Raw genomic sequence first — 22,120 nt, 5'->3', positions numbered from 1 at the left:
ACGTATGTTCATCATTTCGACAAACGGTGTTCTTCCGTTTCCTCCCACTTTCTTCATTCCACCATTTCATTCATTGCTCATCATCACCGTCTCCTTTAGCTTAGCCGACATAACCGTGGGACGTAAAACTCAAAAATTTCATTTTATTTTTACGAAGCAGGACATTTCATGATTAGTGGATTATTGACAAGAAAAATTTACATTCCTGATCTTTTTTTTAAGTTTTATAGTATATCAGTATTATCAGTGGCGTATTTAGGGGGGCTTCCGGGCTTAAGCTTCCCCCCTCCCCGAAATCTTACTTACTATAGTAAAGTATATGAAATATCTTGCTGAATGTTCACATTTTCAGGCAAAGCCCCCCCGAAAGTTAGCAAAGCCCCCCGAAACAAAATCGTAAATACGTCACTGAGTATTATTATTAATTGTTATGTGAGACCCAAACTTGAATTTGCAAATCTGATTTGGTTAAATATTAATAGAACAAATAATGGTAAAATGGAAAGGGTTTCTAAAAGGCTAACAAAATATATATATATATATATATATATATATATATATATATATATATATATATATATATATATATATTTTCACTTTACAGTAATTCCAGTATTATCGTAATTACGAAGGTCTATGGCATGTTTTTAACTTAGTTGTTCTATCTCGATAACAAGCATTAAAATTTTTAGACTCTGTTTTGGAAAACAAGTTATACAATAAATATTTTCTAAGTAAAATCTAACTCATAGAATGAGATAAACAAACCTATTATGTATGAATGGTACTAAGCATTTTCTTATAAGTACCTTAAGTGGCATAATCACTGCAAAATTAAAATACTTCAAATTTTATAATAATTATGTGATATCTTCAAATAGATAAAAGATAATCGAAATGTGGAAAAAGAGCGCGCTAGACAATATTATTTTGTATGAGTACCGTTATCACGAGTCACCTAGTAGCTTCCCGTTTGCAGCCATTTATAAACGCGAAAATAAATGCCGATTTTCTAAATGGCTGGAAATCGAAAGCAGATAAGTAAGTCGTGATAACGGTATCACATTGTAAAATAATATTGTCTAGCGAGCTCTTGTTCCACTTTTCGATTATCTTTTATCTATTTGAAGATATCACATAATTACTGTAAAATTAGCGGTATTTTAATTTCGCCGTGATGAAACCTCATACTTCCCTACCCTACTGACAGTATTTAAATAGTGCGCTGCTAATAAGACTTTTAAAACCTCTATTTAAAGTATAAAGAAATCTCTATGGATGGCAGTATAATACCGAATATTTCAATTCTCTGCATTTAGCAAGTGCGTGCTCGGGATTCTGCCCTTAGATTAGGCACTTCCCTTTTAACGGATGTGTACTTGTTTGAAAGGTTAGTAACAGACAAATAGCATCCGAGAAATTAGGGCTATGATAAACTTTTATTATCTGTCATTGTAACTTGTTATAACCGAAAATATGACATTCTTTTATATCTAATTTGTATTTACATTTTAATATTATACAAATCTAATCCTGATGGTTAGCGTCGTTTTAATGCTCTTTAAGTTTACTTCATTTATGGAACTCAGTTTTTATACTATTATATTTTACTTTGTACTTGCCTGGTACATTAATTGTATACTTTATACTGGTTTTGGGCATAAATGTATTTAATTACCTTGTACATTGCAATGCTATATTTGTCTAACGCTGTTCGTAGCACTTGAAATACGTAAATAAATAAATAAATAAAATAAGTATTTTGTTTTCAGAAATGGCAGAAAGACATGATGCTAAAGCAGTATTATCACTGGCACGTGATCTTGTACTTCAACTGCAAACATTGATTGAAAATAAGTGAAGATGTACAGAGTGTTGTTTTAACAAGGAATCGGGAGATATTCAACGACTACAGCTCTAATTTGGCTGAAAAAAAAGGAACGGGTCATCATGTAGTTTGTTTATTTTTTTTTTAAAAAAGTTGCGGAAGAAAGTCAACTAGTTGTGTGAAACTGTAAGTAATGTTGAAAACATTTTCAAGAAACGTTTTTATCATTCCCATGTGTTTAATGTGGTTATTATAAGTACTGATAAAAATGAGAACTGTTAATTTATGCAGAGTTTTATATATATACACACACATACATATAAAGTATATTGTTAAGAGATGACATTTCTCAATGTGATGCATATGTAAGGTTTATTTTTAAAAGAAAAAGAGGAGATTTAAATGTAATATTTATGATGAAATAGAGAAAAATGACGAAAAGATTAGATATATAAATATATATTTTTGTGAATACACTTCCTCGTTATGAAGATGAGAAAAAAAAAGTACATTGTTGTATGTAAATCTTTCAGTCTATTTTAAGCTTCGTGCTGTGTACATAACTTATATCAAGAAAAAAAACGTGTTGGGTATTGTTTATCGTTATCATCCCTTGTATTGGAGATGTTAATAGTAATCTCATAATGTTGAAGATTTCTCTGTTTATCGTCTATTTAACAAATACAGTAGTAGGCTTTTTTATTTACCGTATAATAGTGTAAAGATTTAGATTAGTTGCAAAAGAATAAAACATCGTGATAATTTCTCTCGTGCTTAGCATAATAAGGGCATTTAAATTAAGTTAACCTCTTGAGATTAAGCAAAACAAGATCGATAGCAAAGGCTATTTATATATGTTCAGAAACTTTATTTATTCTTATCGAAAAAGGTTGTGAATTTTCGTCGAAACAGTATTATTACTCAAAATTACCATGCCAATACTAATCCAAAGGCCACGTACTTAGTTATCAAAGTGTTAGATTGTTTCAACAAAAGTAAAAAGAAGAGATTTAGAAATCTAAACATGTACTATGGAAGAATGTCTGAAAATAGAGCGTATGTTACAGGCATGCTAAACATATGTTAGTCTGCATGTACATTGTTTAGTTTATCTTTACCTAATTTGTCCAATTAGTTTTATGTCAAATAAGTACGTCTGGGGAATTCAGTCCCTGGCTGGAATATTTTTCAGTTATTCGGAAGCTTACTTCGTACATAGTACATTTTATCGAGTTTCTCAGATCTGTCCATTGTTAGCATTACAAACTTTCGTATTAACTTGTTTCGTGATTATCAGTACAAATATTCCAAGTACTAATATTGTTATTTTGTCATTAAATATATGTTTCTATTGAACACTGACAGCCGAGATTAAGGAAGTAATTTCAGAAATTATTTATAGATTTTGAAGCACTACATACAAGGTGTTACAAATATGTTTCACAATATTTTGGGAACAGATTTCTCACACCAATATAAGAAAAAAGTTCATATGGACCTGTCCTCAAAAGTGGATATTTTCCGAGTTATAGGATGTCGAAAACGTGAAACAAATGAACTTTAAAAGTTCATAGCTCCACTACTATGTGCCTATCGTAGTCGGGTCAAAACATCATTGAGGAACTGGTATGTGAACTATCCAAATATCCATGTTTAAGAATGCTCCAGTACTTGCACACCAATTTTTAGAGAAATAGGTGGAGAGTGACCAAGTACTCCTAAACAGCCTCTCTAAAAATGATTGTGCAAGTACCGGAAGTTCCGAAAGATGGATATTTGGATAGTTTACATACTAGTTCCTCAGTGATGTCTTGACCCGACTACGATCGGTCCTATAGTAGTGAAACTATAGACCTTTAAAGTTCATTTTTTTCACGTTCACGGCACCCTATGAAGCTACGAAACTATGCACTTCCGACCACAGGTCCATGTGAACTTTTTTTCTTATTTTGGTGCGAAGAACCTATTCCCAAAATATTGTGACAGGGAATATAGTAATTGACTTGCATATCCTTATTGCATCTGCGGATAGTTTCCTCTCTCGTCTTCTTAAATGTTTTTACGAGCGAATTAGTAGGTAATAGCGAAGCTGCAATCGCTTACTGTTTTCTATACCAAACGGAATAAGGTGGTACAAAAAATGTTTGGAAAACATTTTTAAAAGAGATAAAAATGGCAAAACATTCATTTTAACTTAAAAAGAGTAATAACAATAGTTTGAAGCTTCAACACATGTTTAATTTAAGAATGTAATATTTTGCTGGTACACTAGATTCCATCAGATAAATGAAAAGCGAAACCTACACTGCACAAGAATAATCTAATTCATTTTATAAGAGAATGAGAAATCTTGATGCTTTTGTCTTCCTTATAATTTGATCCATGCATGCTAGCTGTACTAATGCACTCTAATTCAGAGTTAACAATACATAATCTAAGTTATCCAAGCTAGGAACATTTGTACTTATTTACAGACCGTTCAAAAAAATTAATATTTCATTTCCTTGCAACACGATATTTTAGATTCAAGGTTAGATATCTGCTTTTTCTAAACATGTTGTGTTCAGTTTGGTTTAATTATCATCATCCCCATCATCATCATAGGTATTCTACCATTATTGGCAGGTCACTTGCTGCAACTGAGACGCTTTCATGCTCCACGGTCTTTTCCGCTAACCTCTTCGTCTTCACGTGCGATTTTTCTGTTTTGATATCGTACATTAATTATAGTCTCCTTCTCTCCCTCCCTCTCTTTCCTACCACCATACCCTCTAACACGTTAGTCATGATACAGTTCCTTCTTAGCTAATGTCCCAAGAAGCTTCTTTTTCTCTTTTTTAATAATATCTAAAATCGTTCTTTTCTCCCCTACCATTTCTAACACCCTCTCACTCGTTTTCCGCTCGATCCAGTTGATTCGCTCCATTCTTCTCCACAGCTTCCAGTCTGAAAGCTTCCAGTTTTTTCTCATCATTTTTACGTAATGTCCATGTTTCGGATCCGTATAGTGCAATACTCCACACGAAGCATTTTATGAGTCCTTTTCTCAATTCTTTATTCTAGGCCCCACAAAATAGAATTTTTTTCCACCTAAAGGCTTCTTTCGCCATTCCTAGTTTTGCTTTTATTTCACATTCACATGTCATATCATTACTAATAATACTACCCAGATATTGAAAACTAGTAACATGTTCTATTTTCTTCCGTCCTACTTCTATATTTGACACCGACCCCTTCGTTCCAATCACCATGGCTTTTGTCTTTCTAACATTTATTTTCATCCCATATTCTTTACAACCCTTCATTAAGTTTTCTAATATCTTATTGATTTCGGTTTAACTAAATTAAAAAAAAAAATATATGATTATACAAAAACTATTTTATGCCATAAAATTTATCTGCGTAATATTTATTAACCCTTAACGAGTTTTCGTAACCATTTGGCTACACATATTTTGATCTTGTCTATTGCGTTTGAAGACTATTATTTTTAGGTATTTTTCCTTGTGGTTATTTGTGTACATACTTTCCGCGATCCAGAGAAGCTATTACCTCCTGGTGACAACTCTGGTAAATTTTACGCGGAAGGTAGTCTGTGGATATATTGTTTTGCAAGCAGTGCCGGAAACAGTCAGAAAAGATAGTGAACCGTTAAGAGTTAAATAGATTAGAATTAATATTTGTTACTAATTTCCGATTAGATCAGAAATTAATATTAGTGCATTTTAATTATATCTCTCGAAGATATAATTAAATGAAAGTATGATACGAGTGCATTATCTCGTTCTTTTAGGATATATTTTCTATTCTTAATATCATTGTGTAACTAAACTGTGTGTAATTGGGATTTTAAGGGAAGGGGATCTGCAATATAGATATTCTGAACATTTGTTCTGTTTTCGACATTGTTCCATATTCTTCTAAAAAAATCAAAGATGTAGAACTAGAAAATAATAACTATTATTAAGACGTATAATAGTGAAAAACTACTATTTAGAACCGCTAATGGTAGATTTTTGACAAAAATTAACCATGTAGAAAGCATAAAAAATATTTCAATCAGAAAGAATTAAAAGACTTCGTTTAAAATATCAGAAAATGTAGAAGCTGTTGAGAAGTGAGAAATAAATAGAAAATAGTTTTAGTTTGTTATAGAAGTTATAATAACATAATACAAAATGTAATACCGTATATGCCTAGCTTCAGTATAATTGTTCACAGTTTTTGTGCTTAAATTTCAATTGAAATAAACATACATGTGAAATCAAGTGAAATCATGTTTTAGTGTTCCTTCAATTATAAATAGATATATACATATATCCGTTGTTGTAGGATAAATATATATGTGACTGTACAACATTGCATATCAATGTAGATTTCTCAGTAGTCTGTACCCATTGTTAACATGTTATACTGCAAGATATATATATATGCTGTATAAACTGAATGACTGATTTTTCTGTGTGTGGTGACCTTTTTATTTAAAATTTGTTTATTTTACTGATTTAAATTCTTTTTAAAAAATGTAGAAGATTACACGTGTAGTGTCTCTCACACTATGGGATAATTGGAAATTTTTAATTAAAATTTTCATGTTGATGTTCGTTATGATAGATACATAAATATTAAACATGGAAAAAATGTATATAAAACTGTACCATAGGGAATGAACAACTGTGCATTCATTTGGAAGAGTATAATTGTTTCTGGCATGTTGATTGCCATATTATTGTAATTTAGGTAAATCATTTATATTTCGAATTACAATTTTGGAATTTTGGCGAATCATTAAAATAACAAGTTAAAGTCAATATTTAATGAAGAATCGTAATAATCCATTCAATATGGATCTAATTTTGTTCTTTGTTCGTTCGAATAAACCTATTTTCTCTCGTTATTATTTGCTCCGACCGAGGATGTGCTGAATTATTTATACAAGAATATTTCAAAACAACACCGACAACGTTTGGGAGGTGATTCCTGACACCAAGATAAGATAAAAAGTATAGACCAACCTGGGTGCACAAATGCTTCCTTTCAGAGTTATAGGCTGCTGAGAACATGAAAAAATGAACTTTAAAGGTCTATAGCTCCAATACCGTAGTCGGGTCAATACCGTAGCTCCAAAGGACTTACCGTAGTCGGGTCAAGTCTTCACTTAGGAACTAGTATGTGCCCTATCCAAATATCCAAGTTTCACAATCCGCAATAATTTTTATAGAGGTAGTTGTGAGCACTTCAAATTGTAGCCAAACTATCTTTACAAAAATTGTTGAGTGAGTATCTTAGGATTCTGAAACTTGTATTTTTGGATAGCGTACTTATTAATTTATAGGTGAAGTCTTGACCGGACTACAGTAATTCTCATAGTATTGGAGCTATGGACCTTTAAAGTTTGCTTTTTCATGTTTTCGTAAGCCTATAACTCTGAAAGAAAGTATTTGTACACCAAGGTTGTTCTATATTTTTCGTCTTATCTTAGTGTCAGGAATAGCCTCCCAAATATTGTCTGTGTTGTTTTGATACACCCTGTATATTTTTGTATATTTAGTGTGTAGTTTGGAAATTCCATATCTTTATAGAGATTAATTTCTCTAATTTCATTGATATTTCCTGTGCAAATTGTTTAATTGATGTTTTTGTTGAGTTGAGAGTTGAAAAAACAATCTTTTTTTAAAGATTTTTTTAAAAATAAATTCACACCCAATAAATTCAATCTCAGACTGTGCACATTAGAGCAAATCAAGTTTCAAACTGTTACTAGAAGAAAAAAACATAGTCAAACCATGATTGCTGAATTCTGTTTGTGAATATTGTTAGAATAACACAGTTCATGGTTTGTCAATTTGTCTAAATATCTGAAATACTATTTTAAGCGACGGTATTTCTAAGCTTTTCGATTATATTTTTATATTGAATTCAGATTACTTTGTTGGTGTTGTTTTAATGATTATAGTGTTGGATATAAATTCGATCTTAGATGATTGATTTAATAATATCATTTGATACATTTGTCTGTAATAAACCTAGATACATAAATATGTTTAGAATCTCTAAATGAAGAGTAGGTTATGATAACCACAAATAAATAGCTATTGGATCTAACTTATAGATATCTCGTGCTGGGAATATTAATAGATCAACTTATGGTATCTTCATATTTTGAAGTATTATTATTCTTACTATTATATTTTAAAATATAATAGGACAATATTAAGTAAGCATTTATCATCTACTTTTTAAATATAATTTTCTTATTATATCTTTGACCCAATTGTCTTACAAGCAAATATTTAGTCTCAAATTTCTTTGATGAAATGTTGATTTTGAAAATACAGGATTACCATAAATGGTCCATTCGTTTTGAAAAGGCTATAATTTTCAAAAGTATTTACACGTACACACATGAAAGATATATGAAGAGGATCACAAACTCTCTAAGTTTGTATTGTGTGGCAACACGAGTCCATTATCTTTCCGATTGGATGTGGCAGTGTAGCAATACGAAGTTAGTAACTGTCTAAAATGGAGAGAAAGCACGAAAAAAGATGTCGAATATCGTCTGGACGTGTGTTGTGTCACCAAAGGGACACATATTGGTGAATATTTGTAGAGTTTGTAGAAGGGTATAAATTTGATGAGTTTGTGGTTCTTCTCATATATCTTTCATGTGTGTATGTGTAATGCTTTTGAAAATATAGCCGTTTCAAAAATGAGTGAATCATTTATATTAACCCTGTACTGTAATTCGATCTTACACTAGACTTGCTTAAAAATTGGAAGTTCATATAGTAGAAAATTAATTCTTTGAATGCAACTGGATGTAATATTTAATACATCAAAATTATTAACTTTTCTAATGATTGACTTAGACTACTAAACTTTACCTGAACTGTAATTTTTCAAAACTTACATTACAATTTAATAGTACAAAATTTTAACTGTTATCTGTAGTTATTATTATTTAACATGTAATTGTCTTAAAAAATATTTATCAGTGGTCTTAATGGCTTTTATGGAAATAAAAGTTGATTAAAGACCTAACACTTCTGTCATATCATTTCTACATATCTATTGTTGTGTTTGGTCCATCTTTCTCTTGTTGATTCGTGTTTTTTTTTTTTTTTTTTTTTTTTTTATTGGAGTAATAGTCGTATGCTGTGCTGTAACTACAATATTGTTGTAGGAATCATAGCAGAACAAAAATAAGAGATATCATTACCTTTATCTTGATTTTTTTTTAATTTTCTGTAAGTACATTACATTTTTGTCTTACTAGTTTAGTATTATTTTGCATGAAATAGTGATAACAGTTATTTCTACACTGTCAATTCGGTTGAATAATAAGGTATTGCTTTTGGAAATGCATTATACAATATACAGGATGTTTCAAAACAACATCGACAACGTTTGGAAGGTGATTCCTGACACCAAGACAAAAAGTATAGACCAACCTGGGTGCAGAAATCCATCATTTCGGAGTTATAGGTCTCCAAAAACATGAAAAATTTAACTTTAAAGCTCCATAGCTCCAATACTATAGGACTTATCGTAGTTGGGTCAAGACTTCACTTGGTATGTGCCCTTTCCAAATATTCATGTTTCAGAATCCTGCGGTACTCACACAACAATTTTTATGGATGGAGTTGGCTACGGCCATATAATTTGAACTACTCACAAACTACCTCTAAAAATTGTTCCGGAAGTATCATACGATATTGAAACATTGATATTTAGATAGGACACATACAAGTTCCTAAGTGGTCTTGACTCGACTACAGTAGGTCTCTTAGTATTGGAGCTATGGACCTTTAAAGTTCATTTTTTCATGTTTTCGGCACCCTATAACTCCGAAATGATGGGTTTCTGCACCCAGGTTGGTCTATACTTTTTGTCTTATCTTGGAGTCAGGAATCACCTCCCAAACATTGTCGGTGTTGTTTTGAAACACTCTGTATATTAATGTGTAAGTAATTATTCGTATTCTTGTTCATTATTAGACATTTTAATATCCGTACACACTGAAGCATTGAGAGCAAATTTTTGGAAGTAATAAACAATCCCAAGCTAACATACAGATAACAGATATTCATTAATATCCGGCAATGTTACTTATATGCGATCAAGAAAGTAAATGAGACTGGTTGAGAGCATTGAATTTTGACGGGAAAAAATATGCGTATCATGCAGCTGAATGGATATATAATTAATAGTTCATAATAAACGCATTTAGAGTGTCTGAGACAGTTATAAGTACTTCTTTTGATTTTAGATTTTCCTTAACTATTTCTTTATTTCGTAGCAATCATTTGTAATTTTGGATAATAAGTCGGTATAAATTGCCCCTCAGTTGTTAGAAATTTACTAAAAAATATAATGAAGTGCGATATGTAGAATATGTGAATTGTGTTACGTTATATACGTAGTAACTACGAGATGTTATCTTTCAAGGCTGATTCTTGTCACTATATGACAAGCTCTAAATGTTAAATATTATAATTAGACGGAAAACTAATTATTAAACCAACCATACATTGTGTGTATGTGTTTATGTACATGTTAAGCAAGGAAATAACTAACTGTTCGTTTTTAAAAGTTGTTGATATAGTTTATAAAGATAGGACAACTTTTGACATCATATGATTTTGAATTACCCCATTGGCAATGGTATCTTATATCCAAATATTACTTAAACATAATGATTTACATGAAATATAGGCATAATTATCCCAAACTTAATTTCTCGTATTGTATTCTGAATTACATGAGTAAAGAAATTCAAGATGTGAACGTTTTCTTTAGACAATGTTTTAAAAACTATATCCTAGTATTAAAAACTAGTGCAGCAAAATACTGAAGAAATTCTAATGTTTGTTATTGTGCATATACGCATATATAGTACGTATAGATGTTCATGTATGTTTGAATGTTCTGTTACTATTTGAAGGTCACCACACTTCATTATTGTCAATCAAAGAAATAAAACGTTTAATCATCAACAAGTGTAGAAGTGAACGGAAATGGTTTAGGTTTTCATTGTCACCTCTATATGTTGATTTTCTGTACTTTATGCAAAAAAAAACTCTTTATAATAGCAATTCTATTTCTATGTTAAATTAGTCTCTTATAGAATTGATTCTTAGGGAAATATGGATATAATTAACTACACATGGTACCATTCAGTTGCGTAGCTAGAAAGTTTTGGTAACTAGAGCTAGTTGCAATGAGCGATTTCCTTATAGTTCGTTCCTTCACAGTAGTTAGTTAGTCAGCCCACGTACTTCTTAAGCATATACTGAAACATAAGATTGATTTCACTTATATATTATGGAGCTGCATTTTGAATGTTAATCCAACAATTCCTTGTATATTAAAATTCACCGTCCTTCTCGGCATCTTTGTTTATTGAAATTCATTGTCCTTCTCAGCACCTTTGTTTATTGAAATTCAGTGTCCTGCTCAGCACCTTTGTTTATTGAAATTCAGTGTCCTGCTCAGCATCATAGTTTATTGAAATTCACTGTCCTTCTCAGCATCTTTGTTTATTGAAATTCACTGTCCTTCTCGGCACGTTTGTTTATTGAAATTCACTATCCTTCTCGTCACCTTTGTTTATTGACATTCACTGTCCTTCTCTGCACCTGTGTTTATTGAAATTCACTGTCCTTTTCAGCACCTTTGTATATTGACACTCACTATCCTTGTCAGCACCTTCCTTTATTGAAATTGAGTCCTTCTAAGCACCCTTGTTTATTAAAATTCACTGTCCTTCTCGTCACCTTTGTTTATTGACATTCACTGTCCTTCTCTGCACCTGTGTTTATTGAAATTCACTGTCCTTTTCAGCACCTTTGTATATTGACATTCACTATCCTTGTCAGCACCTTCCTTTATTGAAATTGAGTCCTTCTAAGCACCAGCACCTTTGTTTATTAAAATTCATTGTCCTTCTCAGCATCTTTGTTTATTAAAATTCACTGTCCTTCTCAGCACTTTTGTTTACTGAAATTCATTGTCCTTCTCAGCACCAATCGGTATGATAAATGGACTTACAGTTTAAGGTGAAATCGGAACCACTGTAATGCGAAGAAAGTATAATGTTTTCCCACCGAGAACTGAACCCACGATCACATACATCATAGTCGCGCAGGCTAGCCGCTAAATCAGCGGGGATTGCTCGAATAATTCTTTCTTCATCTGTCCACAGCTTTTTGACCAATCTAAAAATAACAATTGTATTTGGTTGTTTTTCTTCTACCTGTTTTGTCTCGTTTTACTGCCCTATCTACACCAAATTTAAAAGTTCTTTTAGATGTTTATTAAAGCTGTGTTCATTCTGTAAATTAATCCATTACTTGATTAGTTGTTGTTTTATGAAGAAAGTACATTTTGCGTTCAACCATTTTCCTGAAATTGGTAATGAACTATCTATTTTTCTCTCTATTTCCAGTACGAGTCTTATCTGTTTCTCTTGTTTATTCTTTTACAGAGCAAAAGGACAAACCCTCCCGAATGTTTTTCCGTATGGTAACCTTTATTTGAAAAGAATATGATGAGTAATAATGTAAATGAGATGATGTGAAAGAAACCAAAGTATTACCAAAATTGGATAATATATAGTATTGTAATAAAAACAATAGAGATATTTTACATTAAAACAATTCTCTTAACTCTCGTGACTATATGGTTAGCGTACGCGCCTATGGTGCGGAAGATCCGGGTTCAATTCCCGGGGGAAGCTCATGTAATTTAGTTCCCATTTTAGCCTATATGTCCACGTGTCATATAGCCTCGTTGCTCGTTGTTGAAAGGGACGCTATACTCCAATCCAAGTAACCAAAGTCCCTTAAATTAAATTTGGATTTAGGCGATTTGAACTAATATTGTACCACACTTTTAACTGTATGGAAAAACCAGTGCACATATTAAACATATAAAATATGGAAATCCTGTGAAAAAAAGTGGAAATGAGCATAGGTATACAAAGGATGTAAATGTAGAACACTTTTAAATTAACGAGCAAAGTATCGTGCCTGTGTGTTTTAACCAATTTTTTTAAACCTTATTTTTAATTCCTTCTCCTGATGATTGGCTCTGAAACATCGTGATATTGTAGCTTGCACTTCTGAATCGTGAGTTTGACTATTTTAAATTACACATACAGAGTATTACACAAACTATTAGCACTTTCGCCAATTGATTCATCAGATAAGGAAAGGAAGACGAATGATCGAAAAGAACAGACAAGTAACTGTGAAGCATACTGTTGACTGCCATATTGGAAGAAGTTAAATGAAATCTTTGAGTTTTACGTCCCACAGTTATGCTGGCTACGCTAAAGGAGATGGGGATGATGAGAAATGAATGAAATGGTGGAATGAAGAAAGTGGGAGGAAACGGGAGAACCCCGAGGAAACCCACACACATAGTGTTTGTCCACCACAAAGTTTACTTGACGGGGCTGGGACCGAACCCGGGACCCCAAGCACCAGAGGTGAACACTCTACCTTTAAGAGACCGCGGCCCCCTGTATCTATTGCTTTATCCAACAGCCAATAATGTCCATAAATCCTTCTGAAACCCGGGATCAATTTGAATATTGCAAAAATGTTTCATTATGTTTTTTATAATAATGAGGACCCACTGAAACGTAAAGTTTCAGTTTTATTGAAAAACATGTAACTGTGAAGTGAGGAGGGGTTAAGTTACTCTAGCAACCTTCAGGTCTCATTGCTACACTTAAGAACAACGTGTTCTCTGAAGTAAGCTATCATTTTCTAATTATTTTCCCTTTGCATTGCTTCTTTCATTAGAGAATGACATTTACATTGATTTTCTTTTTACTTCTATAAAATTTAGGCTCAAACAATGCAAGTTCTACTACGTAAACAACTACCAGATTTTACCAATAATAACCTACTGGTTGTTACAGCAACCATCTACTTTCATCAAACATTACAATCAAACTATTTGCAAATTCAGAATTCTAAATATATATGTGGTAATTCCTTCAACATTAATTTTACCAAAAAACACAAATTTTGTTAATTGCATAACTTACAAATTATGAGCAAAAAAATTAACATACCTCGATTTCAGGTACGTCCATTTTAGTAAAACTGCTGATTACTTGTCGAATGTGCTGCTACTTGTTGCAGAAGAAGAAACGTCTGCAATTTCTGTTATGTTCCTACAAGGTTGCTCGAACAACCATCAGCTTCAAGATCGCTGTAAGTTGAGACGACTCATGAAAACAAGAATCCGATGGTTGCTTGAGCAACCACAAATTAGTTTCAGGTCCCAAGATAAGGATCCTTATGACTATATATAGATAGTTAACGTACGCACAGGATAAGGGTCTCTCTTAAATTAGCGTACACATTTTCGGCGCGGGAGGCCAATGTTCGATTCCACGTTAAGCGGTAGATCTTAACCACCCACCCATAGTGTCTACAGTAATATTAATAGTCATATTGCTTTCAATGTGTTTGTGTTTAAAGGCTACATGTAAATATTTTCAGTTGCATTATTTTGTATTAAATATATTTTCTAGCTACGCAACTGACCTTCTTTCTTAAGTCTAACGTATGTTATAATTTAACCCCTGTTTTAATCAAGAATTTAAAAAAACGAGAATTTAAAACCAAACTAATAAATAAGGTAAACTGTATGTCTATTCCTTAAAATTAAATGCCTTAGTTATGCTAAAAATAATAAGAAATCTATTATATATTTTCTGTGAATACTTCTAAATTAGAACTCTCAAATGTTTATAAATATATATATATTTACACAAAATATGTATTATTTTCATTATCTGTGCCTTACTCTCTATCGAAATATGTATGTATGTATATCTGTGTGTGTATTTCCATAAGTGAATGTGAGTATATATATAATATGTATTGTTAATTATTACTACTAATTTTCTGTCTTCCTGCTAAATTAATAATAAAAAAAAGAACGCTGAATACATTGGTGAATGTACGTATACCCCAAGCATTATAAAACAGTTGTTCTAATATAATAATGCTTGATCTGTGTTTTGTGAACCCTCTGTTATATATACATTGTGTGCATGTGTTTTTTCTACTAGTATGTATGGGAACGACATTAAGTTGTGACAATCAAAGCAAGAACCTCATAAGAATATTTATACATAACAATATTATTATGTAAAATAGGAACTTCACAAGGTAATTTTCGAATTTGACTAAAAGGGAACATAAAAAAAGACATTTATCTTCGCTAAGTATATCTCCTTTTTTCTCCCTTAATTTTTTAAGTTCAGAAATTTTAGGTATCAGGAATCAGTATAACATACTTTAAGATAATAGAAGATAATGTCACGCATAGTTTGGGGCTAATTTTTAACGAAAGTTCAGATTTTCCCTCAAAAAGTATTTCACTCAGGTCAGTTACTAAAGTATGTAGCTTATACAATACTCAAAATCTCTTGACGAATTCAATTAATATTACCCAAAACAAAATACAAATTCCAAATAATAGCTATCATTATGCAGGTTCGTAAAATTTAATCGTATCATTGAAACAGAGAGAATTACGAAACAAGAAAGTGAAAGCATATTCTCTACCATTTTGAGCCATAAAATCATACAGGAAATTCCTGAGAGACACCTAACGATTCTGAATCCAAAATTTTTAAGAGCCAAAAGGAAAAGAACTATTTCGAATTTTCATTTTTTGTTGATTGAAAATTTTGATGTATTTTCAATATCTCAATGCTGTCTATCCAACATGACTATGTTTTTTAATGATTTGTATGATCTGAATATTTTTTTAAGTGAGCAAATATTACTATTTTTTCAAATTTAAAGTCCATCTCTTTAGATTAGAAATTTTCCATTCATGATACTTCTTTCTGGAGATTCTTTTTCCTTATTATTTTAGACTGAAGAAAGGTGAAAAGAGATACAACCACAATATTTACTTTATCATTGGAAAAAAAGGAAAGATTTCAGATGAGAAATACAACACATAATCTCTTGTATAAAGTAAAAGACAAATTCTGACCAAAATAAATACTGTTTAATTAATTAATATCGTTACAATTTCGACAAGGTATCTTTGCCTTCATCAGACATATTATCCCTTGAATGGAGAGGGAAGTTAATAAGTATCACTGTTAAGTACTACAGCTGAGTGTTCGTTGGGGGGAAAATTATGTTGCACACACATGATCATGAGAGCTAATGTGCTGATAACACTCTAACTGCCCATAGCCCTACTTGGGATCTAATGAGAGGGAATTCAGTTGTAGTTTACTGCATTGTCTTAACTTTTCTGGAGATCAATATTTTATAGTTTGATAGTGTTTATACAGTATTTTAAAATAGAACATTAGATTGATCTTAAGGACAAATTTGTGAATAATTTCAACATCATATTTGTGGTGAGTTATCAAATTTCGATTTTTTAAAGTAATCTTTTTCTCAAAATTAATTTGGAAATCTAATTGGAATGGGGGGGGGAGTAATTTTGTGTTGTGTATGTGTGTGTTTTTTTCAATCAGCTTCTGTTAGATTAAACCAGTCACAAAATCGAATAAAAGGGCTACTTTGAAGTTGTTGGTGAGCATGAGTTTTCCGTCAAAAGAGAATCCACCAAAAATAAACAGAGTACAGTAGTTTGTCTGTGTTATTAAAAGGTAGTTAAATGCTTCATACGTCGTCAACATTAGTTAAAAAAAAAACTTTGTTTCTCAGAATAAAAATTAAGATAACCAAACAAAAAGAAAAAAAAGTAATGTATCTGATGAAGGAAAAGATATTTTGCCGAAACTATAATGATATTATTTATTAAATATATGCTTTGGTCAGAATTTGTCTTTTATTTTATAGAAGACCTTCCAAAGCTAGTATGAGTAGTGTTCACATAATCTCTGTATCAGAAATTTAGTTTTCAATGTTATAGTTAAAATTGAATATTTGTTACTCTTACGACGATTGAATAGCGTAATTGAGGAAAAAGTTTGTTTGTTTGGTGAATAACTTCAAAAAGTAACGTCTAATATAAATTGATCAACTAATGGAACAATGCTAAAAGCTTGTGTTCCAGCGGAAGTTACGTGACATCACATGTTTCGTGTACTTGTATATTTATTTTCCTTGTATAAATGTGTTTTGATATAGACCAATGTACACTAATATTATCAATAGAACTGCAAGAAACATAAGGGTTGGTTGAGTTATACGTCACTTCCGATCTGTTAATTTGCAACAAGCACGGTTTTATGCAGACCTATATAGTGTACATCGAATTATAAACGCTAATAACCATTGAATGTTTCTGAGGAAGGGGGAAGTAAGGGGAAAATATTGATTTTCTTGTAGCTTAAGGGAATGTAAAGTTAATAAGTTTTATCTAACAGAAACAAAAGAAAATTTATTCACAATAGTTGTATTTACCATACCAATTCCAAACATTACCTCATAGACACAAGCATGAAAATTACTTACAATAATGGCGCCTATTATTTCAGCAATCAGGTAATGGATGAAATGAAATGTGGATAACAACTAATGGGAAAACTAAACCTTATTTTTAATACATGCTAACAACACTCCAGAATTTTTTTAATAGACTATTCAGAGGTTGAATTTATAATAAAATCCATTAGCGTACGTTGTATATATGTGCGCCGACATCTGATAAAATACTATCGTATAACCCTGAAAAAACATTGAAACTTAGTACAGGGTGATTCAAAAAACGAGAAATTTTGAAAATTAAATAATTTCATGAAAACAATTTTTTATCTCATTTAATAGTAAAATAATGCCATTTTAGAAAATCACAAGCAACAAATCAGGGGATCTGGGAGGCCATTGAATGTCACCGTTTTTCGAAATTACACGTTCCCCAAACAATTAGCGTACAGCAGCCATCGATATTCGTGCTATGTGGGACGTTGATCCATCTTGTTGAAACCAGGCTGTGTCAATGATGCGTGGAAATCTCTGTAGTTGTTGCACAACAAAGGCTTCAAGCATGGCGACGTAACGATTTGATGTTACTGTAATAGTATGGCTATTCTCGTTCTCCAAATAATAAGGGCCCATCACACCGTATGATGACATAGCAAATCACACAGTAACTTTGTTGCTATGCAATGGACGCTAGTGTAGCTCCATAAGATTGTGTTATGCCCGTGACGTCCTAAATTAAAATGACGGCGGAATTCCCTACGTGCCTCCTCCACACTATCACTGATCTTGTAAAACGCTTTGATCGCGATGGCGATAGCATCGTTGCGCACTACTCCAAGCATTCATTATAACTAAATGGCAGGGTGTCGTTGACAGGCTAACGTACGTTATTCAGTGTTACCAAACGCCCACAGTTGCCAACACAATTTAAAATTTTCCCGTTTCTTTGGATCATCCTGTATATCTTTTCTTTTCTTTTTTTATTTATTTCGAAGTAGCCGTTAAAAATATGCTAAAACTTAATGTATTTACGAAATTCTCAGGTTTTGTTTTAAGAATTGTTGGTGTGTAGAAATACACAGATATTGGAAGTGTAATTACTTATGGCCTTTAGAAATTAATAATAGTAATAATAAAAGCGACGAACCAATGTTAGCACGTATTAAGAGGAATTCAAAATTTAAAACTAAATTTAAAATTTTGCTGCAGACATGTTGCAATTTGTGTGTTCTACTATGTTTTACTTATTTTGTCTGTGTGAAATGAACTTTGAACATGCTACAGGAATGTTCTCTATTTAAGTGCCAACATATTAATGTATATGCTTTAAAAGAACATAGTTAAAGTATATCTATAAATGCCTGAATAAAATATTATGGTCATGGATGTTTGTGACGAATTTAACAGCAGGAAAATGTTTAACCTTTCAAAACTGTTGTAACTTCTTGAATGTTGTTGTTATTCTTGTGTGTTCCTGCCATTTGTCGATAAACAATCAACTATCATCTATCGTATAGCATTGTTTGAAACAATCTGTGACATCATCATATCCAATTGTTGTTGAATGTCATATGTTTTCTGCAGTTTGTGCTATTGTACATGGAAAAAACCCGTATGCTCTATATGTACGTCAAATATATATGATACCTGTATATTCCTCTTTTGAGTGTTCGAATATCAATTTAGACTTAATTATCCATGTAACCATTCACAAAGACATTCATCCTGATATAAAAGAGAGATTCTGCCTGATAGCGTTGGGACATTATGTTAAGATTGTGTCTCACACAATCCAGTGTTAAATATAATTTAAATGAAGGGAACTAATGTAGATACTTGTACTATATATGTAATGTGGATCCATCCTTTGTACAGACAGTTTATGCATAAGGAGTAAGTTATAAGTACGAAGGTTTCTTCATATCTCTTAAGAAACTATATACTTAAAAAAAATCTCATTTATTAAATTCATGTGATTTTACTTGCCACTAAATAAAACAATATAAATTTGTTTCTGATGGTTTTACATTTTTCTTCCACTTTCTGGTCAGTTCCTCAATTACGTTTACATTTCTCATGTTCTTAGTTTACGTCCAAGTATATTTATTACTGTGTTTACATTGCATTGTACTGAAGGATACTTAACCCTCCGTGGTCACACTGGGGTCTGACAGACCCCAGAGTATTTACTTTTGGTTCTGATTTTTTCCTGTTGTTTTTGAAACCTTTCTCTTCCATGTAAATTCAATTGACAACAGTGCCTATTGTTATGGCTGTTACATTGCGTCTATCACAGAACAGTTAAAATAAAACAATTTGTAAAAAAAGATATTTAAAACATTAAATAAGACAAAAAAGTTTCTGGGGTCCATCGGACCCCAGTGTGACTTCCGTGTCACAAAAAATGAGTGTGACCACGAAGGGTTTTAAGAAGTGCTGCAGGCTAAGGATATCTAAGCTTAGAGCAAGTCCAATATCTAATTACTGTATGCATGCAGCACATACGAAGCACGATCAAAAAGGACGATGAATAATCTTATTAGAAACAAAGTAACAAACTTACATGGAATTTGATTGTATCTCCTTCAAAGTACTGTCCTTGGCTACCAATGCACTTATTCAATGTTGAATCCATAACTGGAAGCATTTCTGGAAGTTTCTTTTGGAAGGGCATTCAGCTGCTCTGTTATGGCTCTCTCAATGTCAGGAATGGTGTCAAAACTTTTTCCTTTAAGCACGGTTTTAACTTTGGGGAAGAACCAGAAGTTACATGGTGCTATGTCTGGAGAATATTATGTATATGGACAAACACCAATATTTTTATCGACCAAAAACTCCCGTTAGTCAGTCAAAAATCGGGGAACAAATTTCGCACCAACTCTTATTTGCAAATCGGTGGTTAAAATATTTTGCACGGGCCCATAGATGCTAAGTTCTTTGGTAAGCTCTCAAACAGTTATTCGTCTGTTTGAACGAACAATTTATGTCACTTTTTGCACGTTTTCTTCTGTGTTTGAGGTTAATGGACGTCCCGAACATTGCTCGTCTTCTACCGACTCATTTCCGCTTTTAAATCGCTCATATAACTTGTAAATAGTCTTCAGAGTTACAGCATGATCGCATACACCAATTTCAACATTTCATGATTATCTTTGGCACTTATTTGCAACATGAAACAGAGCTTAATGTTCACGCGTTGTTCGAAATCTATGATGCGTGACAGACACGGTAAACATAAACACTCTAGAGGCTCTGAACACTGACTGACAAGTCAGAATGTTCCAAATTGCAGCTGTTTGTTTCAACAGATCAGGCTATCGGACAAATTACATCAAATGGTTGTAGCATTGGCAGTTACTACTAAAAACATTCATTCGTCGTATTTTTGATCACACTTTATATGATGCACAAGGATTTGAGATAGAACACGAATAAAATAAAAAGTAGAACATGAATAAAATAAAGAAAAAGCATACACTACTTGTTACCTTGCAGAAATGAAACGACTAGCGTATATTTTCTATCTTATTTATGTATATCCTTAAAACAATGGTGCTTAGGTATAAAATTAAACCAGTATACGTACATGTTATACACTCTGTAAAGAAAAAATAGCGACACCTCAATTCTCAAGCTAACTTACACAAAAAAAAAAAAAAAAAAACATAATTGTAGCCCGTTAGAAGAGGAATAGAAGGAAATGAAGAGTGGGATAGTTCATTTGCGTTATGTGTCACACCTGTGGTGTACGACATCGCTTGTCAATTGTTTGTGTATCAGTAATATTTTCGCTAGATGGCACTGAGTGCGTCTCGTAAATTATTGTACTGAGAATTCTGCATTGCATTTGTGATGTGTAGGCTGAGCTAAATAGCATTTTATGATTGTTCTGTCCTTTCTCATTGTTTGGATAGTGTCAAGTGGCAAAATTGTTATTGTGCAGCGTTGTGTGTGTGTGATATTGTTGCTATATGTGGACTGTAAACAAATAAGATAGGTAAGAAATGTGACTTGTTGCCATGTGAACAAGACATAATTCTTGCTTTGCGCAACTAAGGCAAATCTCTAGAGAAATAGATGGAATACTGAAAATCCATCATTCTACGGCAGGAAGAGTAATTCACAAGTGGAAACAGCATAACAAATCATCCCTTCGTCAACAGTGTGAAAGAATAAAGAAAGTATCACCCAGAGCAGATTGCTAAATGAAATCAATAGCACTGCAGATTTAAGGAGTGATTTCCCCAAAAATCGTTTCTGTAGTTTAACATGATCTTGGAACTGCAGTTACTCGTACAACTGTATTGTCTTGAATGTATGAAGAGGATATTACAAAGAAGAAACCGCGTAGAAAGTCGAAACTGACAAAACACGGAGAACTTCAACATGTAGTTTTGTCAGTCGATATGCAACTTGGACTTATGACAACTGCAAGCACGTCGTTTTCTTCGTTGAAAAGAAGTTTAGAATAGTGGAAAACGATGGTGGTGTGAAGTTGTGGATACGGACAAGCAAGGAACCTGACAAGGATTTTGTTTAAGGGATGCAAATATTCAGTTACTGAGTAATGCTATGGGCTTGGTTCACCGTTAAAGACGTCAGAGCGACGGATATATGTGAAGGATCGTTTGATGCACGAAAATATCTTCAAATTCTGGTACGTAAAGTTCTTACAACAGCTAAAGATGACTTTTCTGAAGAAAAATTGTACTACTTCCTGTTCCAGGACGATAATGCTTCATGTCACCGAGCGAAAATCGTTAATACGTGGTTCAAGAATATGACTATTTAGAGACTCATGTGGCCTACAAACTCAACTGACATGAATCCAGTTGAAAATTTG

The 22,120-nt window shown here is 32.3% G+C and overlaps 1 protein-coding gene across 3 annotated transcripts in view; it reads left to right on the top strand.

Moving 5' to 3' along the window:
• The window catches only part of LOC145692823 (small G protein signaling modulator 1-like), a 564,802-nt gene extending 545,513 nt beyond the window's left edge, over positions 1–19,289 (top strand). For all 3 annotated transcript variants that reach the window (XM_081768318.1, XM_081768320.1, XM_081768317.1), the window contains one exon: positions 1,773–19,289. In XM_081768318.1, coding sequence (XP_081624444.1) covers positions 1,773–1,861 — 89 coding nt within the window. In that variant the 3' untranslated portion in view covers positions 1,862–19,289. The remainder of the gene's footprint in view (positions 1–1,772) is intronic.
• Positions 19,290–22,120: the final 2,831 nt, after the last annotated feature.

Source organism: Thermobia domestica, chromosome 8, assembly GCF_964235325.1.
Source record: "Thermobia domestica chromosome 8, izTheDome1.hap1.1, whole genome shotgun sequence".
Lineage (NCBI taxonomy): Eukaryota > Metazoa > Arthropoda > Insecta > Zygentoma > Lepismatidae > Thermobia > Thermobia domestica.
This window is presented reverse-complemented; position numbering and strand designations above follow the sequence as displayed.